This window comes from Neofelis nebulosa, chromosome 10 (assembly GCF_028018385.1).
Source record: "Neofelis nebulosa isolate mNeoNeb1 chromosome 10, mNeoNeb1.pri, whole genome shotgun sequence".
NCBI lineage: Eukaryota > Metazoa > Chordata > Mammalia > Carnivora > Felidae > Neofelis > Neofelis nebulosa.
The window spans coordinates 49,108,481-49,132,084 of NC_080791.1; the positions used below are offsets into that span (position 1 = coordinate 49,108,481).

The window sequence follows — 23,604 nt, forward strand, 5'->3', positions numbered from 1 at the left end:
TGCCCTTATAAATCCTCTAGTTGTTTGGACTTTGCAAAGCAATTTTTCATTATATATTTTCTTGATTTCTGCAATAAAACAGTGAGATATGTCTTATATTAACATTCCATTTTACAGAAGAGGAAGCTAAAGCTTCAAGAGGCTGCATAATATAGTGGCATTAGAAGACCTAGCAAGAGATTTTACTTCTGAATTCCATACATTGTCACTCTGCCATATAGTTTGTGATCCAAGCCTCTTTATGTTTTATACAGTACATTTCAACTATTCCATACCGGCTACTGAATTAATACAAGCAGAAACATTTATGTAGCATTAACTGTGCACTAAGCCTGGCTTTCTGTGTACATTAACTGATTTAATCTTCTGAACTCCTTTGGAGACACTGAACCACCAATTCACTATGTGACCTTGAAGAAATCACCCATCATCTTTGAACCTCAGTTCTCTCTTATATAAATTGAGTAGCCTGAGTTACAACAGAGATGGCAGGCAGATTTTAACCAAGATCCCAATGCTGACCCATGGGTAACAGCCACCAGAAGAATTGTATTGAAAAGTACTGAGGCCAAGTTGAAGCCCAGCAGTAATGGGGGCAAAGATCAATCTGTGATGCTTATAAAGGGCATGAAATGGGGGAGTGACAGTGTGTGCTCCATACTTGCCATCTATGAATCACATGACCTCCAAACCCTTTCTTAGCACTGATGTTCCATACCTCTAAGAACCTAATTTATTTTTAATAATCATCAAATGCAGGTGCTACACACTAAATTTAGAACATTAAGTGTACTGCCCCTGGTCTTCCCTTCCCTCCTCTCTCTTTTCTAGTTTCTAAAAACTCCTAACAAACACCAACTTGCTTTTCTAGATCATGAGGACATCTGAAGGTCTTACTCTGAGTCCCTCTAGTTGTGACTTGCTTCCAGTTTAAACACAAAGGTCTCATAGAGACTGTTAACAGAGGCCTCTGCTGACTCTCTGACAGTTGCAGTTGTCTGCACACAGCACTGTGCTGCTCTCCCACTTTCAGCCATGCACTTGCCAAAACAAGACCAAGTAATAGTTTGTACCTTTTTGTTAGCTGTTATTTCTAAGTGCCAACACCTCCTGAGAAAAAAATAGAAAAACTACTAAGAATGACTATTGTACAGAGACAACACACAGCAGCATTAACAAAAAAACAGTTGGTGTTTATAGATGGAGCACTGTATGGCCTCCCAGTAACTCTGACCCGGGTTCAGCTCCTAAGTTTGCCACCCATTCTTTGTTCATTGGTAAGGTGTCCCTTTTATCCCCATCCCAACAGAAAATTCTACATCCCTTTGAGTAGTCAAAAAAGGTGTGGTTTTAAATCTTGACTCCACTACTTAATAACTGAGGAAACAAGCCCCATTAACATCTCCAAGCCTCAGCTTCTTCATCTGTAAAATGGGGTTCATTAGAACACCGACCTCAACAGAAATGGCTGTGAAAAATAGAAAACAATGGGTGTGAAAGCCCTTTATGGCCACACAGATGTGAATTGTCTTTCCTTTATTACTGTGACTCTTTTCCCCCCTTCTCTTAGTCTCCTTCACATTCCCTGTACACCTTTTCGTTCCCACACATGAAAGTAAAAATTGGCTTGAGGTGCTGTAATCACAGCTATTATGTAATCCCATCCATGACAGCTTCCCTGCAGGCTTCCTAACATAGTACTTGATTGGTACAGGGTCTTTGGAAGTGAGATGGACCCTGACAAAAGGATGCTACCACCAGTCTTCCTGCTGTGAACAAGAACCAATGCATTTTGTAAGTTAGAAAGTAAACCAGAAAGCAGGGGATAAACGAACTACACAACTCTCGAACAAAGTTAATCAAAGCTGTGTTGCTTTGTCCTAGTTTTCTGAATCACAAATTAAACATCCTGACACCAAATATCTTATTTAAGGTTTGCCTTTAGACTGTCCCATCAGAATGATCTGTAAGGACATTGGAAAAAGATTCCTATGGGAACATGACGTGTTATATTTATTTCAAGAAAACCACACTTCCCAAAATGAAAGCATCCAGACAGAAACATAAAGTAAAACCTATCTTTGGCCTCATTACTCATCCCATTTCCTACCACTAAAATCAGAATGCAAATTCATTGACATTTTTTTCTATGATGAACACTGGGACACCATTGGTAAATGAAACCCAGTCCTTGCCTTTATGGAGTTCCTTGTCTAGTAGAGAGGTTAAGTATCTCCTGGTGTTTAAAATGTTTGTTGCCCAGTGATCAGGATTCTCCTCTCACATATTAATCGTTCCATAAAGATTTCCCCTTAAAGTTACAGTCTAACACTGCAGTACTAGTCTGCCATGTTGCTAGCCCCAAAGCTATACTTTGTCCCCAACCATTTTAACAGTTACCTTCTGAATTCCTATGACCTCTACCTGTCTCAGGCTTTAGACAACTGAAGTCAATCACTTTCATTATTTTTTGGCCTAGACTGTGTAAATTTCGGCTGTTTAGTTTATTAAAACAGAATCATATTGTACTGAATAAAAAATAATAATTGTGACTCTGACTCCTCACATACTAAACCTGTGACCAGGTGTGGAAAAGTCCCTGATCATCCTTGGAGCAGCCATGAGTAGATGTCACTGAGAAGGAACATCAAGGCTCATTCTCCATGTCCTGAGGAAGTAGCTTAGTCTAGCAGTGCCATTCTCGGGGTAAACTTGCTTGAAGATGAAAAGAGATATGACTCTGGCCTGGTGCCGTTTCTCACACTTGAAAAAGTAAGCTACTCTCAACCCCTTCCTCATCCCAGCTACCTAGTCTCCAGGGAAGACGTCTGTGCTTCACAGCTTTATCCATATATTGCCTAATACCTCCTAAATTAGTTGTCATCAAAACTGTTTGTAAATATTAATTCCTTTTATGAAATTAACTCACTTTTCCTGATTCCGTAGTTATTGAAGGAGGAGCACATGATATTGACAGATGGAATGTATATCTAGGGTGTTGAGAAGAGAAAGCAATGAGATGCATGGCCCTTTGGTCTCAGGAAAAAATACCTCCTAAAACACTCCTCTACAGAACAGCATACAGGAAGTCCTTTCCAATAGCTCTAAACTATTTCTGTATCAAAAGGCTATCAGTACTGGGCCTAATGAGGAGAAAAGAGTAGACCCTTCTGGGTTCACAGCTGAATCAGGCTAATCTCATGCCCAGTTCATCAACTGGGTGAAACACATGTTTGAAAAAATAGCCTAAAACCAATTAACTTTCCATAGTTATTTGTTGACTTGAGCCTCACTGTGAATCAGAAGGCCTGAAGTAAATGTCATTGGAGGGGCTGACACTTTTATTACGTTGTCTTCCTTAGTTCTCTTTCCAAAGTTTTAAGGCTAGATTTAGCAGTGATTCTAATCAGTGATTTAGAGGCCTCCTCAATTTTTTATCTCCTTGAACTGATCCAGCATTTTCTTAATGAATTACCATTACAATAAAATCTTCCGTGTCCCATGGTATATGCTGATGAAGTTTTTGCAACATAAATGAACCAAGCAGACACTTTTGAACAATGTGCTTTTTTGGGAAATTAAATAGAAAATGAAATATCAGGTCCAGGAATTCTGATAATGTGGAAACAAACTATTGGATGGACCTCTCCTAGAACTGAATGGTTTCATTATAAGTAATAGGGACTCCACTTCTCAGCGTCAGAAAGAAGGCAGTCTCATAGGTCACTGCCCTGCTGAACTGTAGGTAGTTAGCCTCCAGTCATTGCTTAGAGTTATGACCATCAATAACCTGATACTATAATAGTGCTAAAGAGTTTTATGAGGATGATGAAGGGATTTGGGGGGATGGCTCAAGGAGAGAGAGCAAGGAAAATGACCCCTGAACTGTGTCTATTTCCTGTGTTTCAGAGCAGGGCTTGTAGCTGTGGTGTGTGGTATATGACTGGTTGTTAGTTCACTGTAATTTTCCTTTCTTCTCTTCTCAGGAGGGCAAGAAGACTTCATTCTTTCTTATGAGCCTGTCACAAGGCAAGAAAGTAAGTTTCCCAGCATGCTCTGGTTCCTGATTTCCAGGCCACATCAGGTGACATCATTATAGCAGCCAAAGAGTGAAAGACTAAGGATGATAAACTCTGCCTAATGCTCCACTGTCCCCAGACTAGTCTCTGCTTTCTCATTAGCTCTATCATCAAACAACTTCCCTGCTAAGCATGGGCAGGGACAGCTCCCACGAGGATGGAGCTACCCTCCAGATGAGTGGTCCTAAGTGGAAGGAGCCCATCGAATCACTAAAAAGCCCCACCTAAAGGACAAATGGATAAAATCTCCTGGGAGACTGACGTCCACTTAGAATTGAGAAAGGCTTTCTAGCAGACCTGTCCTAAGATACAAGCCATCTTCTGGGCTGCTCCAGAAGCCTGTATTTCTTTTTCTGGGAGGCTAATGGCTATTGACAAGCATATTGCTGAGAAGATTGAAGCATCGAGGAGGAGTTGTACCAAATGGACTTTAGAGTTCTTTCTAACCTCATGATACAAAGGAATTAGGAAAACCCCAGAAGAGAATAGAGAGCATTTGGAGCTGAGGAAAAGAAATTATAAAAACATAAGGTGTCATTATACTAACAATTGCTTCTTAAAGTCATTATCTAAACAATGGCCAAACAGCTGCTTTGGAATCTTTTTTCACCCACTCAATTGACTAAATTCAGTAGTTGTTTTGACATTGTAAGGCAAAACCTGAGAGTAATCAAAACTCTTCCAGATGTTTCTTTTCATTGACAGACACTGCAGTTGCTTTTCCCTATTGGTAAATTCCAGAAAGTAGGCACAGCCAATATACTGAATGTTGAACATCAATTTCTCATGCAGGGCTGTATGGGCAATTCATCCAATGAAGTAATGCCCACACCAGTTCTGTTTGGCATTTTTGCCTTAGCACTCACCCATGCAGAACAGTTTTGCAGTCATGTCCAAGTCTTCCTCCTCATTTGCCTCTTCCCTTTCCTCTTTGCAGTAAACTATACCCGGCCAGTGATTATCCTGGGTCCCATGAAGGATCGGATCAATGATGACTTGATATCTGAATTCCCTGATAAATTTGGCTCCTGTGTGCCTCGTAAGTATCATTTCTCATCTTGTTAGAAGAAAAGCTCGACTCCTTTTGAGACGATAAGGTATAATTCTGTTCCTCTGATGGTCTCTCCACTGATGCAATACTGTCAGTTACATATTATCTGAGCATCTTTTTTTAATCTGAGCACCTTACTTAATTTTCTCTGCTTAACACTTTTCATCAGTACAGCCATATATTGTTCTCTATTTAGTGAGCATAATATGTTCTCCAAACTGACTGTGGTCCCCTAGGAGGCAAGATAAATACTTTCTTTATAATTCCCATAGCATTTAAAATAGCATAAGATTATTGATAGTCATCAGTATGTTCTTATAAATTGATTGAAATGCCATGGAAGCATCTTTTCCCATAGAATAAGAGAGATCAGAAACAAAGTCATATATTAAAATCATCTCAGGATGACTTAGGGCCATGTGTCAATCCCAAAACATGTGTGATAACAGTCTAAGGTATTGAGAGGATGAAGACAAGAAGGTGTATAAAACCTTAATCTATGCTGCAGGCCATTGTGGACTTTAATCTGCTTTCTCGTCCTTATGGACAATCATCAGGTCTTCTAGTCCCTCTGTTTATAGCCCTCTAAGGATCCATCTGCTCTACCTCCTCCCATGCACCACACCTTCCCATTCACCCACTACTGCCACTGTGTCACATAGATATGTGTAGAAGCCTTCTGTGTGTGTGTGTGTGTGTGTGTGTGTGTAAACAGAAACTCCCCCCACCAGGTAATTTCAATTTATTAGATAATTGAGCTCTTAAATCTGATTCCAACAAATATTTTTTCTCATTCCACATTTTTAAGCTTTTTGTATGCTTTGAAGTGTCTCTAACACCTCAGCACTGCAGATGTCACCCAGAATACCTAACAATAGCAGGAGTTGCGTGTGTGTGAGTTCACAGAGGGGAGCTAGGGTGATTGCTGTATGTCATGAAACTATTCCAGCAAGGACTCTGGGAAAGGATCCTGCCACAGAGAATATCTTGAGAAGGTGTCCAGACATAAACGATCCAGACAAACCCTACTCCATTCATAGCGGCCTCCAGTGTGTTTCCCCACTTTGGAAAGAAAAAAACCCAGACGGTCCTTAAACACCATTCCTACTTTTCCCTCTACCTTGTGCTCTTTCTCTTGTTTTAATAGCACTATTTTATGATAACTAATGTGTGTTCATTGTACAAAACTTGGAAAATGCCAAAAAGAAAGTTAAACAAGAAAATAAAAAATATACAGAATTTCACATAGGATCCAGAGATAACATCATTGTTAATATTTTCATAGATTTTTACCTAGTCCTTCTTTCTATGCACACATTTTCTCCTCTGATTGGGTACATTTTGGATGTACACAATTTTTTTTGGCTTAAAAGTATTTTTAAAGTATTTGAAATTTCATATAAATATTTTAAATTATATCATAATTAATCATTCCTCATTTATGAGTATTTGGGGATGTCTCTACTTTTCTCTAGTTGTAATTATGTTATAATTATTATTTGTAATTTATAAATTAATATAATGAATATCTATACGGATAAATTTATATCTGAATCTTTGATAATTTTTAAGATAGATTCCTAGGAAGAGAGTACCTGAATCAAAGATTGGAAATATTTTAACAACTTTTATTTATACTGATAAATTGTTTTCCCTTCTCTTCTTACCAAGAAGTTTAACCACCTCTAACCATGGTTAGAGTTGACTTTTAGTCTCACCTTAAGTGTGATGATCTCATTTTACATCTTTTTAAACCCCTAAATATGTTTTTACTGTATATCCATTTTTTTCTCCCTACTGGTTATATGACACACTTTCTTGTTTTTGTTGTTGTTGTTGTTGTTTTGCGTGTCCCATAATCTTTAATTGTGTATTGGACATTGTGACACTACATTACTGACAGTCCAGATTTGGTTATCTTTCTTTATAGAATATTGTTTTTGTTCTGGCTGATAATAATTTACTGGCAAATCAGCTTCTTCAGTTATGACTTGGTTACACACTTTGTGAAAGTAGGTTTAGAATAAATCTAGAGTCTCCTTCTAAATTTTGGCCTTTTCAGGTACTCAACCAAATGCCCAGTTCTGAGTGAACTCTGGTGTCTCCTAGCACTATATAAGCCCTAGACCTCCCTCTTGGAAATGGAGGTGGAATGAATATAGAGTTCCCCTCGTGGGTTTCTCCTCTCTCAAGATCACAGCCTTGTGTTGCCTGTTGTCTGATGCCTGGCAATGGCTGTTCCATATACTTTGTCTAATTTTGTAGTTGCTTACGGTGAGAGGCTAACTGGTACCTGTTACTATGTCATATGACATATTTTTGTATATCTGTGTTGGGGGTATGGTAAAGAAAATAACTGTAAAGGACATTTATGAATATAAATTACCTTAATTTTATTACTTTTGTTTTATATAGATACTACGAGGCCAAAGCGGGACTATGAGGTGGATGGCAGAGACTATCACTTTGTCATTTCCAGAGAACAAATGGAGAAAGATATCCAAGAGCACAAGTTTATAGAAGCTGGCCAGTACAATGACAATTTATATGGAACTAGTGTGCAGTCTGTGAGATTTGTAGCAGAAAGGGTATGTTCACCAATCATCTTATACCTCCCCTAGAGAAGGTTCCCAGGTGGCAAACTGCATTGTTTGGTCATTACTCTTTCCTGATTGCAGGTGTAAATTTTGATTAAATATTCCTTTTAAGACCTCTAAGCAGAGAATCACTTTAGATCAAGGTCATTAATCTTTGTTCTAATCTCAGTAAAGTATGCTGACTGACTTGTGGGGAGGAAGGTGTTATAAACCTAAAGGCAATTAACAGCTTGAAGTTTATGGAAATTCACTTTGTCCTTGACTCACTCATCTTTGGCCCCAGTAAACAGCTTTGAATTTATTAAGGAAGCTTTGTTACTCTTGGTTGTTTAGATCAGGAACCTCAATTCTTTTTGTTAGCAGGAGTTACATTTTATCTCCCTGAAAACTTGACACTCTCTTGGTGGAGGAGTAGGTAGATGAAGAAGGCTAGGCAGAAATTTCAACTTAGTGGGGTTTGAAAACTGCAATTCCCTTCTTGCTGGTAATATCGAAGGCTTAGAAAAGAAGAGAATGTTCAAGAGAGAACAGGATAGGAAGGCACTTGAATGTGGCTTTAAGATCTGCCTATAGATAGAGAGGGGTGTCTGGGTGGCTCAGTCAATTAAGCATCCAACTCAACTTCAGCTCAGGTCATTATCTCATGGTTCGTGAGTTTGCGCCCCACTTTGGGTTCTGTGCTAGGTGTGGAGCCTGCTTAAGATTCTCTGCCCCTCTGCCCCTCCCCCATCTCTCCTCCTTCTCTCCTACTTTGCAAAAGCTCTCTTTCTCTATCAAAAAAAAAAAAAAAAAAAAAAGATCTGCCTGTAGAGTGTTCCTAATCTGTCAACACAGAGGATTTATTTTATGAGAGAAAAGAAAAGAGTTAAGAACCAATACATTTGTTATACAATTCATACTTGTTGGGTTGATTTTATTTGATTTGACACAACTTTTTGATGTACTGATAAAAAATTAAAGAAGAAATTTTAATGTCTATCTGAGAATACAGGAAGAAAGCTGTGTCTCTTCCTCTCTCTCAAAAATTAGGTTCAATGAGCTTCATCATATTGTTTCTAACCATTTTCCTGATTATTACATCTGTTCTCCCCTTTGAAATGTAGATATAACCTTTGTTAACTTGAAAAGTTCTGGCCAGTGAATAATCAAACAGCATTTAGACATCTTGTATAGCTGCTGTCTTTCACAAATAGCAAACTTGCAATTACTTAAGTGATATAGGGTTGAACCATCTTGGTATGTTTCTCCTAGAAGAGCTCAGGTATTCATTGGGGTCTCTTTGTTTTCACGTGGGTAATACACGTGAAACTCTTATACAGTTTTTAATCCCCCGTTATTGAGTTAGGACTGTTCATATCTGCACAATATGTTTTTTCTCTTCTTTTGTAAAGTTCTTCTGGCCTCAGCGTAATGAGGCCATTTCTCCCCGGGAGTCAGAATATCATATTTGGCAAATGTATCTACTTTTCCAGAAATACTTTATAAAGCAAGCAACTCCTTGCTCTGAGAACTCATTGCAGTGGAAGCCAAGTTAAATGAGGTGTGCTATATGTAATAGGGTTTTCATTTAACAAACAAGAAATTTATATGCACAGTGCATACACTCTCTCTCAGCACTTAAGATAAAATAGTTAAGGTAACTCTTTAGGTGTCTGTCCTTGGCTATACTAGATTGAGCATATCCAGGGCAGGACACATAAAATCGCTCAACAAATGTTTATGGAATTGTTCCAAATTCACGTGATTACCATTCTTTTAGATTCAACATTGGTCAGGGTAAAGCAATGAGGTATCTATTGATTCCAACCAACAATTCTGTCAGTGCTTCAAGACTTGGGTTTGATTTCTTCTAGCACTAAGATTTTGGCAAGTTACATATTATTTCTAAGCCTTAGTCTTATCTTCTGTAAAAATGTGGCTGATAATACCTATCTCATAGATTTGGGAATTTCTTGTTGATAGTTGTCTTCAGAGATGGATTATGACAGCTCCATGAGCGTGGACCCAGTCACATTAAATAATGCCACATATCTTCTTTGTGTGAAACATCAGATATTTATTTCAGAAAATTAAGCTAACTGAGATAACACATGTAAAATCTCTATCCCAGTGGCAGGCGCTTAGTAAAGGAATCATAAATAGGAGTTATCAAAAGTATTCGATGATGACCCTGTATGTCATCTTTCATTTATGCTTTGCAATGATCTTTTTTCAACCTTTAGGAATTCAGTATCCCTTACCTTCCTCTAAGACACACTTACTTTTTTTGTTTGTTTGTTTGTTTGTTTGTTTGTTTGTTTGTTTGTTTTGGTTGGATTATGATCATTCTTTCTGGATTAACTCCATATTTTTCTTCTCTTTCTACCAGGGCAAACACTGTATACTTGATGTGTCAGGAAATGCTATCAAGCGGTTACAAGTTGCCCAGCTCTATCCCATTGCCATCTTCATTAAGCCCAAATCTCTGGAACCTCTCATGTAAGTGGAGTGCACAGGAGGCTGTCACCCAGCGGCCTGTTCCACGTAACACAGCAAATTGCTAACAGCTCTTTGTCACAAATGCTTATAAGTCAGAAGTTCCATTGTTGATTTTTTAAAGCATTTCCTTTTTAAAAAAATACATTAAAATGTTTTTGGACCTCTAGAGACATAACGTCAGTAATTCCCTAACATGTCTTTCCTAATGCTTCTTGATTTTTATTTTCATTTCACAAGTTGTTTTGCATGTGTGTGTGTGTGTGTGTGTGTGATTTTTTTTTCTTTGGCTTGTTTTGTTTTGTTGTTTTAAAGGTATGTTGGTTTGGTTGGGTTTTCAAATGTGAGGAAGCAATCATCTTTGCTTGTCTCTTTCTTCTGAAAGCAGTTCCATTAGTAAATCTTTTTAAATGTGTGGGTTTTTCTAGAGGGAACAGACAGTATTTTAGACTCTTTCTATTGACATTTCATTTTTTTCTAGCAGATAATTCTTTTATTTCTTAATTAAAACCTCATGTCTGTAAACCACTGTCCTTAAAAGGGAGTTTTCTTAGCAACATGGCAGTAACACTTCTGTAACTCACACCAATAGCTCCATACCAGTGCATGTTTATGAATCAGGCAAATGTGTATGACTCAGATTTTTTTGTTGTTCTTTTTATTGTTCAGAGGACTGACAAAATATCTTCCTTCAAAAAATCAGTAAACAAATTGGGCAAATACTCACAACCTTACTATAAAGTAACATATTTTCAGTGGCAATTTGGTACAAATTGTTGGCTTTGCTTTCTAGACAACTCTCAAACAAATGCGAGGCTGTGACAGCCAAAAAAAGTAGCAGAGCAAAGAGGCTATGAGCAGGGACTTGAAAATGGGTCAGGCTAGGTGTGGTTTTTTTTCCCTTGGCCTCTGATCAGTTATGTGACCTCAGCAAGCTGCTTGACCTCTGTCAGATTTAGTTCCTCTCCTCTAAACTAGGCATAATATGTACCTATTACCTAAACTAGGTAATAATGTGTACCTCACAGCTACTACAAAGGTTAAACATGATTATGAATGCAAAGTTCTCCATTTGGTCTTTAGCATATGGTAAGCATTCAATAAACAGTAGCTATTATAACTGTTAAAAATTTTAAGTTATTTTATTGTAAAAGGAATAAAACCATTTTATCATTACAAAACTTATAAACTACCTTTTCCAAGAGGCCACAAGAGATAATGCCAGTGTGTCTGTTGCAACAATTTTGCTCAAATGTGCCTCCAGTTGGGCCTCAAGATCTTAGAGCATTTGACCGGGTCCAGAAGTGAACCAGAGACTGGAAAACAGGGTGCATGGAAAGACCAAAGAAAAGGAAATTACATAATGCCAGAGGTGAAACAATTACTTGCAAAAGGTATCAGCCAGCTGTTCCATGTCTTCTCGAAGAGTGAAGAAGCAAAGCAAGCTTCAGTAGCTAGAATTGCAACCTAAGAGAATTAAGTTAAATACACAGTCAGCCTCTGGGGAAATCGCCAGAGACGTATTTATTCCCATAAATAAAAGATGGACAAAAGTTCTTCCCAGGATGAAGAAATAAAATCAAGAGGTCATTGAAGTGCCTTCTGCCCCAAAAATTTAAGTGTTAAATTATAACATAAAGAGCTTTGCCCATAGCTGGTACATGGAAAAACATGTGTTGATGATAAGATACTAGTTCTTGACAGTATTATCCTTGATAACCTGCATCACATTTCTCTTCATATGGGATACTGGGTTGGGTAGTGAACAAAGTAAATTAAGCAACCATGAATTTCATGATGTAAAAATGATTTATAATCTGCAAAGAGCTTTATAAATAGTATTAGCAATGCCAACATTATGAAGAATAGAAAAATGGCCCTCACCTTTGGGGAATAACATCTTAAAGTCCTGTTTCAGAAATAGAAAAATAGTTTTTCACATCATAAATACACAGTGAGATAAATGGCTTCCCAGGGAAGTGAAGCCTGAGGGAGAAACAACCTTGGCACATTTGCTTTAGTGTGATATTGGGAGACATTCCCATCTGGTGCTCGGTGGGAGAAGGTCTACTTCCTTCCATAACTATGAGATGACTTATTTAGTTTTGCCTGGGGCACTGTCACAGACACTTATCACCAAGGAAAATTAAACATACTGAAGGCTGGCTTCCACAATGAGATCATGAATCCGACATAATTTGCTGCAGCCATATTCATGAATCTCGAGTGCAGTAATGGTGACATTCAAACCAATGTGATCTTATTATTAAAGGCTGGATGTTTACTTTCCAGTTCACTCTTTTCCACGGGTTTTACTTTAGGAGCAAAGCTAGCATGAATTGCCCATTCCCCGGGGAGGAGTGAATGCTAGGTCAACTGGAACAAAAGCATGGCGGCTGTCACATTTAGGCATTGACACATCATCACACACATTATTTCTCAAGTACATTATCCACATCAAACCACAAAGCTTATTAGTACATACATAGCTGATTCTTCAGAGGAGCATAAAATCAAGGACGTGTATAAAAGAGATGTTCTTTTTATAGCGTGCCGCTGTGCCACTTCCGTTCCTCACCCCCATGCCATGGTAGTGTGAAGCTTCCTGTGTCTCTTTACCTTGCCACCCCCAATCTGTTTTTGCCTTCTTGCTCCCACAGTGACCCATGTTTACTGCTGTCTTCAACTGTATCATAATTATGTTTATTTGTCCAGTTCTCCATTCATCCATTCACTTACTCATTCAACAAATAAGTCTTGAGCCAGACCCCATGACACATGCTAATGAACAAGCCCTGGTCTCTGCCCTCAAAGAACTCGCAAATTAGGCAAGGAGACAAAGTATATAATAGATGATATATTAGAGGATAAAAATCTAAATTCAGTCATGGCTACAGTAAGTGCAAAGGGAATTTTAAGAACACAGGCTAGCATGAGGCAGGCAAGTCAAAAGAGGTCCAGAGCCACATGACTTCTTGACATCTGGAACAAAACCCTATATTTCTATGAAAAGTATCCCTGGGTTTAGCCCAGCATCTTCTGTACCCAAAGGTGACATGCACTCTCAGCTTCTGGGGCTGGTGCTGTTTGGGAGAAGAATTGTAGATACCATCCCTTGGGATGAGATGACTTTATTTCAACATCAAGAGTTCAGGAAATTGCTACTTTTTTATACTGCAGCCATCAGATCATGTCTAAAATCATGTTAATGTCTGACTTTAGTTCTTTAATTTTTTTTCTAAATAACCCTCTTAGGAAAGTCTTGGTATAATGGTAAGTCTATTTGACTAAAATTGTTTTAAAAGAACTCCAAAACTTTGAGTTCAGACAGCAGATCTCCTCTTTTACCTTCACATGTCTCTTTATTACTTCAGGCCACAGCTACTTGCTCTAAATCCACCTGTCCCATACCCTAATCTCTGGCTTCTTCAGTGGCATGCAAAGGCAGCAATGCTTTCGATATTCTATGTGCCCCTGTGATGCATCCCAGTGGGCCAACCAAGTTATCTTCACTCTTGGCTAGACTTTTATCAGCCCATCACAGCCACAGTGGTATTCATATGATGATCAGAGGAAAGAATTGTCAGTCTTTGGTTAATAAAATGTCTTTGATTAAGAAAAAATGGGAAGACAATATCATTTTTATTTAGTGAAGTACAGCTTGTTGGGTAGGCAAAGAATTTTAACACCTAGAGGACATGGAAAGATAAAGCTGCTGCTAAGTAGGAATCAGGAGATTGGATTATTTTTCCATTTCCTTCCCACTCAATTTATCCTTGAGCCTAGGTTGGACTTAAATAATCTCACAATGATTAAGGATCACTTATATACACCATCGTTGAGAGACTGACAGAAAAAAAGGGACACAGAGAGAATCCCAGGGATAATGCCTTTATAGCCCATTCTCCTATCAGAAGAGCAACAAGACAAAGTCAACACTGGAGATTCTTACCAAGATCCTCTACCCTGGCTCCCTATGTAGGTTGCTTGATTATAATCTATTTGAAAATATTTTCTCCCAGCACATTTGATTGTTACATTCTCTCTCTGTCCATTTATTCACACCTCCTTCAGCAGATCCTTGTAAAGCCAACTGATTACAAAAACAGAGAAGTTCAGGGCTCTTGTTTCTATAGAGGGGACTCACCCTTTGCAGAAATTGAGCAGGGAGAGTGGCAGAATGCTTCTTTGGCCTGAAAGTACACATGCCTAAGGGGCCTGTAATATTTTCTCAGGAAGCACTTTGTTTCTCCACTCCACGCATTTCCTGTTACACACTGATGATGAGCCACAGCCTTGGGGAGGACGGAGAGTGGAGAAATCAAAGGTTTCTGTGAAAGCAGGACCTGCCAACAGTCAAGTCTAGTTCTCTCAGATGTGATGAGGTACAAAATGCTGTGATGTCCCGTCCCTTCTCTCCATCTCTTCTCCCACTTCTGACTACCCCTGGAAGATTTCATTCAAATCTATGTCCCATATTTAAGACAGATCAAGGCAGCCAAAAAGTCCAAAGAGTAACCAGGAAGGTTAGGATTTGGAAATCACATCCAATGAGAGAACAGATGAATGAAGTAGGACAGTTTATTCTGAAGGAGTGGTAGCCTCAAAGGACACGTGAGCACTTGATTTTAAGACCCGGTGGCTGTCATGGAGGGAAGAGGTTTCATCCCACTCTGTGTGACTGCAGAGGACAGAACAGGAACAGGAACAGAACAGGAACCAGTGACAGAAAATCATAAACAGGTAGATTCTGCATCAATCTTGGTTCCAGGATGGAACCAAGAGAGTGAGCTCTCTGGGAGGGGTCCTCATTGCTGAAATTATTTCCGCAAAGAAGAATCCCAAATGAGGACTAGGAAGCTGCTAAGATTACTGTGCCTCCTGCAGGATTCATTTTTGCCACATATTTTAATTTGTCAGGATTTGTCAGGTACTTCCCCGTATGTTCTAATACCAAAACCTCATTTTCCCAGGGAGATGAATAAACGTCTAACAGAGGAACAAGCAAAGAAAACCTATGATCGTGCAATTAAGCTAGAACAGGAATTTGGAGAATATTTTACAGGTAAGTTCATTTACCCTTGTACTCTGAGAGAAACAATCAACTGTCTGACGTTTGGCATTTAGAGAGGAGTCCAGGCTTGGTATACCTGGCCCTAAAACCTTCCCACAGAGAAGCCCTAATTTCCCTCTGCTTTACCTATCTGATCCAGAACTTTGGGTTCTCTCTTCTTTGGATTCAACTGCAGCCAGTTTCCAGGTTCCCACTGGCCCTACCCAAAACCATGAGTCACATATGGCACTGAGCTATCTCCTGCTATTAAGAAGATTTTAGGGATTTGGTACCTCATTAGACTATCTCCCTGATATCAACAGAAAACTTTAAAAAAAAGAAACTTTTAGGGCTCAAATAGGCAGCATCCAAAGTGGTGACTCATGAGAAGCAGTCTCAGGGCTCCATTCTCTGCTTCAGTGACCTGCAGGTCTGTGTTCCCGTTAGCAGCACTTGAACATGATCATGAAACACTTCCCAGTGTTTCCATTAATTCTACATCAAGTCCCAATGCAAGACTTTTTTCCTTTACTTTTTTATTAAATGTTTATTTACTTTGAGAGAGAGACGTGTACACGAGCAGGGGAGGGGCAGAGAGAGAGGGAGAGAGAGACAATCCCAAGCAGGCTCCCTGCTCAGTGCAGATCCAGACCCAGGGCTCATTCCCACAACCATTAAGATCATGACCTGAGCTGAAATTAAGAATTGGATGTTTAAGTGACTTAGCCACCCACATGCCCCTTTTTCCTTTTTCTTTTTAAACATTTCCTTAGAAACATTAAGTTTGGGGAATAGAGAAGATTTTCTTGCCCCAGGTATCCTGGGTTCTCTATCCTTACTTTCATGAAACACTGACCGAATCCAAAGAGTAATCAAACTGTGTGGAGTTTGCCTTACAACAACAAATGGCTTAGAAACAAGAAATTCCTTGGGTGGTTCACCATCTCACCATCTGGAGATTGAACGCTGAGTTGGGCTCTACCCTGAGCGTGGAGCCTGCTTAAGATTCTCTCTCCCTTTCTCCCTCCCTCACTCTCTCTCCCTCCCTCTCTCTCTCACAAAAAAAAAAAAAAAAATTAAAGCAGGAAATTTCCTCCTGAATTTCCTTGTGAGAAGTTACATGATTTATTTTTCATCTTAATCAGAATATGACAATGCCAGTGGCTTAGCAGTTTGCAAATATGTTGAATCAGGTAATCTTAAGTAAAATTTCTATCAGTAACAAAAGTATTAATTATGTGTCACCCTAAAAGAACATCTAGGTATAAATATCAGATCAAAATTATTCACATTTTGAGCAGTGGTTCATATCAGAAATAAAATATAATAAAATTATGGAAAGAGCCTAAATGTCCATCAACTGATGAATGGATAAAGAAACTGTGGTTTATATACACAATGGAGTACTACGTGGCAATGAGAAAGAATGAAATATGGCCCTTTTTAGCAACATGGATGGAACCGGAGAGTGTGATGCTAAGTGAAATAAGCCATACAGAGAAAGACAGATACCATATGGTTTCACTCTTATGTGGATTCTGAGAAACTTAACAGAAACCCATGGGGGAGGGGAAGGAAAAAAAAAAAAAAAAGAGGTTAGAGTGGGAGAGAGCCAAAGCATAAGAGACTCTTAAAAACTGAGAACAAACTGAGGGTTGATGGGGGGTGGGAGGGAGGGGAGTGTGGGTGATGGGTATTGAGGAGGGCACCTTTTGGGATGAGCACTGGGTGTTGTATGGAAGCCAATTTGACAATAAATTTCATATATTGAAAAAAAATTCAAAAAAAAAAGATTAACCAAGAAAAAAATAAAATAGAATAAAAATAAAGTATTAAAAAAAAGAAATAAAATACAATAGTCAATATATTCTCAGGGTTGTTTTTGAAGATCTAAACTATTTTTCAGTATCAATTAATTTTTAATCCCTAATGTCCTATAGATAGTGCTGACACGTTTTGGAGATCTATCTGTAAGATAACTTTAGTTCAAAGGAGATTATGAAAGGTACTTCAATCTACTGTCAGGTGACTTGGTGTTTTAGGTAATATGCAGGTTATCAGGGTGTTTATATTTCCTTATTTATGTTTCTTATAAGTAGTTGTCATAAGGCATTCTCAATACGAGCAGCCCTGTGATGGTGAAATATCAGTTTACCGGATTACTTGGAGAATGAATGGAGGTTCCTATTAAAGGGTTTGGGGTTCAAGGGTTTAACTAAAGTTGCCTCCAAACCTTATTATTTCCTCTGTGTCTAAAATGTCTAAATTTCTGCACCTGCCAGAGTAATTACAGCATACAGACCATGAGACCAACTTTCTTTGATGAGCAGGGAGATATCAGTCTGAAAATTGATCAATGCCTAGCCCAGTGTAGGCGCCCATAAAATTTAAATATATAAATGATTCATTTTCCAGAATTACAGACAGACACGTAGAAAAGTAGAAAGACTGTGGTACACTTGTTACCTGATCTAAGACACGCAATGAAAGCATTTTCCTTTCTTTTAATCACTGATGTGATCTTGCTTAAGTAAATTTTCCATTTTTTTCTTACTAAGGAAAGGTAATATGAAGCTTCCAGATGTGTTTGTCTGTCACTGGTTCGAGCTTCTGCAGTGTGATTTATGGCTGTTCTTCACCAACCGGGGAATGATTCCTGACTCTGCTGTGTTTGCTTTTGTTCTAGCTATTGTCCAAGGAGACACCTTAGAAGATATATATAATCAATGCAAGCTTGTTATTGAAGAGCAATCTGGGCCTTTCATCTGGATTCCCTCAAAGGAGAAGTTATAAATTAGCTACTGCACCTCCAACAATGACAGAAGAGCATTTAGAAGAACAAAATATATATAATATACTACTTGGAGGCTTTTATGTTTTTGTTGCATTTATGTTTTTGCAGTCAATGTGAATTCTTATGAATGTACAACACAAACTGTGTGAAGCCATGAAGGAAACGGAGGGCCCAAAGGGTGGGACAGAAAAGACACTGCAGTATGCAGGAAGGCTTTGGTTTGCTCAAAGTGCCAGGTGTAGGGATGAACCTCTGACGGGCTTTCTGGCCAAGAGATGGGCAGCCTCCTCACCCCGGCAGATGTCCAGAGCTGATTTAGCTGCTGAGCTCTCTGTGTTTTTTGCTTTAAAGAAAAGTTGCCAGCACTTGAACTTCACCAACCTTCCCATTACCCACATCTGTAATTGGTACACTTCGAATTTTATAACTATGCACACCCTTTGATTTCTTAACAAGCGAAAGAAAGAAAGAAGGAAAAAGGAAAGGAGTCCCTTTGGAGACGGCATAATATCAGGGAAGGATAAGTGTGTAGTTTCTCTGACTGGCATCTACAAAGACGAGCATTTCATAAAATTCACAAGTATATGGAGGACTGACCTCACTGAGAGGAGGGGATTCCACCTGAGGTTAGCTTTATGATTGTTTATTGTCTATTTTGCCATTTATAAGCTGAAAGAAGGCACTAAAGATGAGAATAATTTATACAATAAAAATATATCAAATGTATAGAAACAAATTTCTATAGGTTAAAAAAAGTTTTGTGAAATATTTTGTAAAGACTAATTGAAAGACTAAATGTATGCACTATCAGCAGATGATCAAATTCAAGAATTGAAAGTTGCACTCTCCCTTTTGTTGCCAATAATCCATTAAGAGCATCTGAGTTCCTTCCAAAGTCTGAGAAAGACTTCTCCCTCACTTACCTCCCATGATCTCCCTTCCATATTAGTGACACACTCTCATGGAGCACATCCCTTAATGAGTTGCGCTCGTGGGTATTTTTGGAAGACATTTGATTAGTGTATTCTTAAGCTGATGGCTTTCAGACACAAACTCATGCAAATGATCTAAAGGGAAGTTTTTGCTTTCATCTTGTTAAACAACCTGGGCCTGCCATGCAAATAGATAGCTGAATAACTTGGTTCCTAGTTACTTACATGCAATTCTTAAAGGATCATTTAGTATTTTAGCCAACCATGAGTAATTAGGACTTTTCTTTTTGTCTGTTTCACAAGTAACTGAGGGTTTTGTACTATCCAGAGATGGTATAGAGCCATGGAGAGATCTGTCCCAAGAAGCACTATTTCTTTGAGGAAGAGGGAAGTATCTGGTTGGGGGTGAGGGGTGCAGACTTTTGTTTCTGTGTACGGGGCAAAGAGATAGAACACAAGGAAAGACAACTAACAACTTTGAGCTCAACCAGTTGAACTGCCTTTCTTGGGGTCTGCACCTGGACCAAGTTTATTTTTTAGCAATTATAATAATGATGACTTAAAAAAAACTCCCGAAGCCTATATCCCACTTTAGAGCTGATGATGACATCAGCATTGCTTGTGCCCAAGGTGTTTAGAGAGAGACTTTTCAGTGATCTCAATAACCACTCAACTCTGGGTTCTTTGCATGCCCAGACTAAGCCCCATCGCCTTATTTCTGGGGTACATCCAGACCTGGCAGGGATTCTGCCACACTGTGCAGCAAACCAGCATGCAGGCTGGGATAGGAGAGCAAGAGATAGAGCCATCAGCAGTGATGGGGCTTCTTCACAGTAAGAACATCAGAGTTCAGGATGAGGGTCTCTTTCCAAAAACCAGTGTTGTTCATCTTACACTAACTACCACTGTCTGCCTCCCTGCAGTCACCAAACCAAACACAAAAATGCAAAATTATGCATCTACCTATAGTCTCGAGGCTGCCTTTGCCAATGGAAGGGCTAGCAATGCATTTTCCCTATGATGAAAGTTAAATTTTTGGAGACTTCCTTAGAGCATTCAAAATGTTTAAGATATGTCCGTGGCTGCGATCCACCAGTTTCAGGTCAAGGCCTACTTTCATCAATATTGCTGCCAGAAGTTTTCTGCCACCAGAATGCCATTCCTGATCCCAGCTCTATTTTTAGGCCACCATAATAACTTCTTTGGTTTCTCAACTGAGCATGCAACCATTTATTTAAAGGACTGTCCTTAATGAGTAGATGTTTCCGCGGGTCGTGTGATGTGCTTTCCATTTAATATTAAGTATTGCTGTGGCTGAGTACAATCAAATTGATCCACCAACCCTTGGTTTTGTAGTAATATAATTATTTATTTTCCTAGTGTAGATGCTTCCAGATTAGAATTGGCATTTGCACTGATTTTTTTATGTAGATTTATATAAATATATATATACATATATATTTGCTTGAAGAATCACCAAGCAAATTGGTGAGAGGGTCTTTTCCTATAGAATTTACACCTCCATTTGTTTTGTTGTCTTGCGCTTCCCAATGTTGAGGTCTCTATGGCTCCAACGACTGGTGTATTTTGCAGCAAATCTGATGACTTGTATGGACACGGCAGGAAAGTTACCCAGATTACATCTGGTGCAAATGCACTTGGAGCCTGGGGCCAGACTGGTGCTAACACTGCAAACTTTGTCCGGAGCTCTCTCCAATCTGAAGGCTTGCTGGGGGCGCAATGTCACCTTCACATGCTGGGCCCTTTCAGAAAAGTGCCAGATCGTGTCACTGGTGCTATTTTTCATGCTCTGGTACAATGTGTAGCACCACGGGGGTCTCAGCTTTACCAAAATCAAAATCACATTTGTCAGCTAATTGCAGGGGCGTTTGTTTTTTGCTCTCCTCCCACAGGATCTGTTGGCCATTTCTTTGCCGGCCTTCCTCCCACCTCCCCACCCCCAGCCCGAGTTCTCGGTGTGGCTCCTTCTGCCCAGTGAGCCCATCTTTTTGAAGCCGCACTCAGGTGCCTGTGAGCTGTCTGAGATCCTACTGCCAGCCCTTCAGGACCCTGAGCCAGGGAAAATCTCTCCGCTCCTCTGGCTCTTGCCTCTGGTTTTTCCTCATTCTTCTCCTCTGCCCACCCTCTTCCATGCGTGTCTCATTCCACCTCTTCTTGTGTACACCTCTCCCTTTCTCCTACTGGCCTGTCTTCCCTGAGTATTGCCTTTCTTCTGTGTTCTCTCGTTTACTCCCTCCGTTCACTCCCCTATCTCTCCGTCTCCTTCAGTCTCTCCCCTTCCCCTTCCCCTTTCCCTTCCTGTCCTTTCTCCTCTCCTCACACCTCTGATCATCTCTCCCACACCTCACTCCGTAATATTTCTGTCCTATAAGGGCTCATGGCTGATTCGGACAGCAAGTCCATACACTGGACTGATGACACAATTCCTTTGGGTCACCGTTTCACCCGCGCAGCCCAGAAAGCAAAGCTGAGCGTGAGGTCCCAGACTGGAGCCAGCTCCAGCACGCCTCACTGAGCCAGCCTGCACCGCTGCCCTGGCAGCGACGATGCATGAGCTCTGGGCCCTGCCGGCACCTGGGTGCCTCTCTGCCTGAAGGCTGGTCCAAAGTGAGCCCACTCCCAGCATCATCCCGTGGCTCTGAGGACACTTCCTCTCTATAAAGGCAGACTTTGGCCCCAAAATCATTCTGACAGCAAACCTCTTTCTTCTCATTGAAGCCATGCCATCACCTTGGTTTGGAGAGAGACATTTTTTTCCCCACTCATAAGCTTTTTTCCCCCCCATTTTCATGTGAAGCCCCCTCTGCTTTTCAGCTGGTGATTGCTCTGGTGAGATTGAATGGACTTGCTGGTGAACTAACATCTCTTTTTTTCCTGTCTTGATCCTGCCTAAATTCCTACAAAAGTATTTAAGTCAAGGACTCAGGCTAGCTCCTAAGTTTATCATACATAGTAATTTGTCACTCCTAGGGGGCAAAGGGGACATTTCTCTTAAAGCATGTGGAGTGACATGCTGACAACCGATTTGCCAGAGATCTCCCTCCAGAATTCTGTGGATATGCATTTTACTTATGTGTATGTATGGTCTATGTGGTATGTACATCATTTACACACATACCACATCGGGTATGAATGAATGTGGATGGAAACCCACACACACACTCCAGTCTGTAAATATCCTTCCTCACTGAAAACTGTGCTTTGGAAATCATTTCTTGTACAGCTGTGCAGTTTCTTGTAGCAGCTGAGGACGAGCTGAGACAGGTGGATGATTTAGACAAAGATCACCTAGGAGACAGAACACAGAATCTCCCTAGCAACTCATGAGGACAGACAACCAAATGGCAAAGTTGACTCCCAATGGGATGGCAAACTTTTCTTCTCTCCTTTTTGAATTTGTGTTTCCTAAGTGTGTCTTAACTTCTGAGTGCACCAGGCTGTACCCGTTAGATCCTTTCAAAATGACAGTTTTGTGCTTCTCTCTGACAGGATGTTTCTCCATCGAGCTGTAGTGCAGGATGGGAGGGAGGGGGGAAATACTCCTTGCCTGAGCTGGAGTTTACAGAGACACTGCACAGCTTACACTCCTGTTAAGTGTAAATATTCGACACTTCCATTCCATTTGTGTAAAAAATAAAGCACACACAATTATAAAATCGAGATGTATATTTCATACTCAGTGTGTCTGTGCATATTTATTGCGTATTTCTAGTTGTCAGCGGTGGCCCCATTGTAAAAATGCTTGATAGAGTGTTTATAAACATGTCATGGTTTTATTATAAGATATAAATATTAAAACATTTTATACTTTATAGCAAATTATTTTCTCCCAAAGCATAATTTGTCTTGTTTCATAGAGAATAGAATCAATCATTTCTGTTGTCATCAAATTTATCTGATTTCAGAGCTAAAGTATAGTTATAGGAGGTTTGCTCTGAGAAACATTGGAACTGCTGAGAGGAGCTGAAAGTGGTACTTTTGCACATTTTTAAATATGTGGTTACTATCTTGCCTGCTTTCATCAGGATTTTACCAAGAGTGAACAATGAATTAAAAAGATAGGCTTTTTGGGAGATACCTGTGTGGCTCAGTTAAGCTCAGGTCATGATCTTGCGGGTCCGTGAGTTCGAACCCCATGTCGGGCTCTGTGCTGACAGCTCAAAGCCTGGAGTCTGCTTCGGATTCTGTGTCTCCCTCTCTCTCTGCTTCTCCCCCACTTGCACTCTGTCTCTCTCTCAAAAATAAATAAATATTTTTTAAAATTCTTTTAAAAAAAAGACAGGTTTTTTTTTAAGACCCTCACATTTGTGTCGAAAGAATTTATTCCCCAGTTTCCAAACTGTGAGATTCCAGAAGATGCTAATAATAGAGAAAAAATATTTTTTTTCTTACCTAATACTTATGATGCAAAGAAAGGCACAGATTGGAAAGGAGATGTCACTATTCATGTACCCTGGGCCACAAAATATGCCAGCTCCAAAGATCTGAACATGCCCAAAATGTCAGGTTTAGGAACCTGAATCTGCCAGATAATATTCTAAATTCTTCCCGCTAGGTTAAACATATGCCTTGTCGTATTGACATTTAGACAGCAAAGGTCTG

The 23,604-nt window shown here is 39.6% G+C and overlaps 1 protein-coding gene across 29 annotated transcripts in view; it reads left to right on the forward strand.

Moving 5' to 3' along the window:
- The window catches only part of DLG2 (discs large MAGUK scaffold protein 2), a 2,097,061-nt gene extending 2,074,384 nt beyond the window's left edge, over positions 1 to 22,677 (forward strand). For all 29 annotated transcript variants that reach the window (XM_058690298.1, XM_058690294.1, XM_058690296.1 and 26 more), the window contains 6 exons: positions 3,987 to 4,037; positions 5,017 to 5,118; positions 7,546 to 7,718; positions 10,096 to 10,205; positions 15,176 to 15,267; positions 17,942 to 22,677. In XM_058690298.1, coding sequence (XP_058546281.1) covers positions 3,987 to 4,037; positions 5,017 to 5,118; positions 7,546 to 7,718; positions 10,096 to 10,205; positions 15,176 to 15,267; positions 17,942 to 18,048 — 635 coding nt within the window. In that variant the 3' untranslated portion in view covers positions 18,049 to 22,677. The remainder of the gene's footprint in view (positions 1 to 3,986; positions 4,038 to 5,016; positions 5,119 to 7,545; positions 7,719 to 10,095; positions 10,206 to 15,175; positions 15,268 to 17,941) is intronic.
- Positions 22,678 to 23,604: the final 927 nt, after the last annotated feature.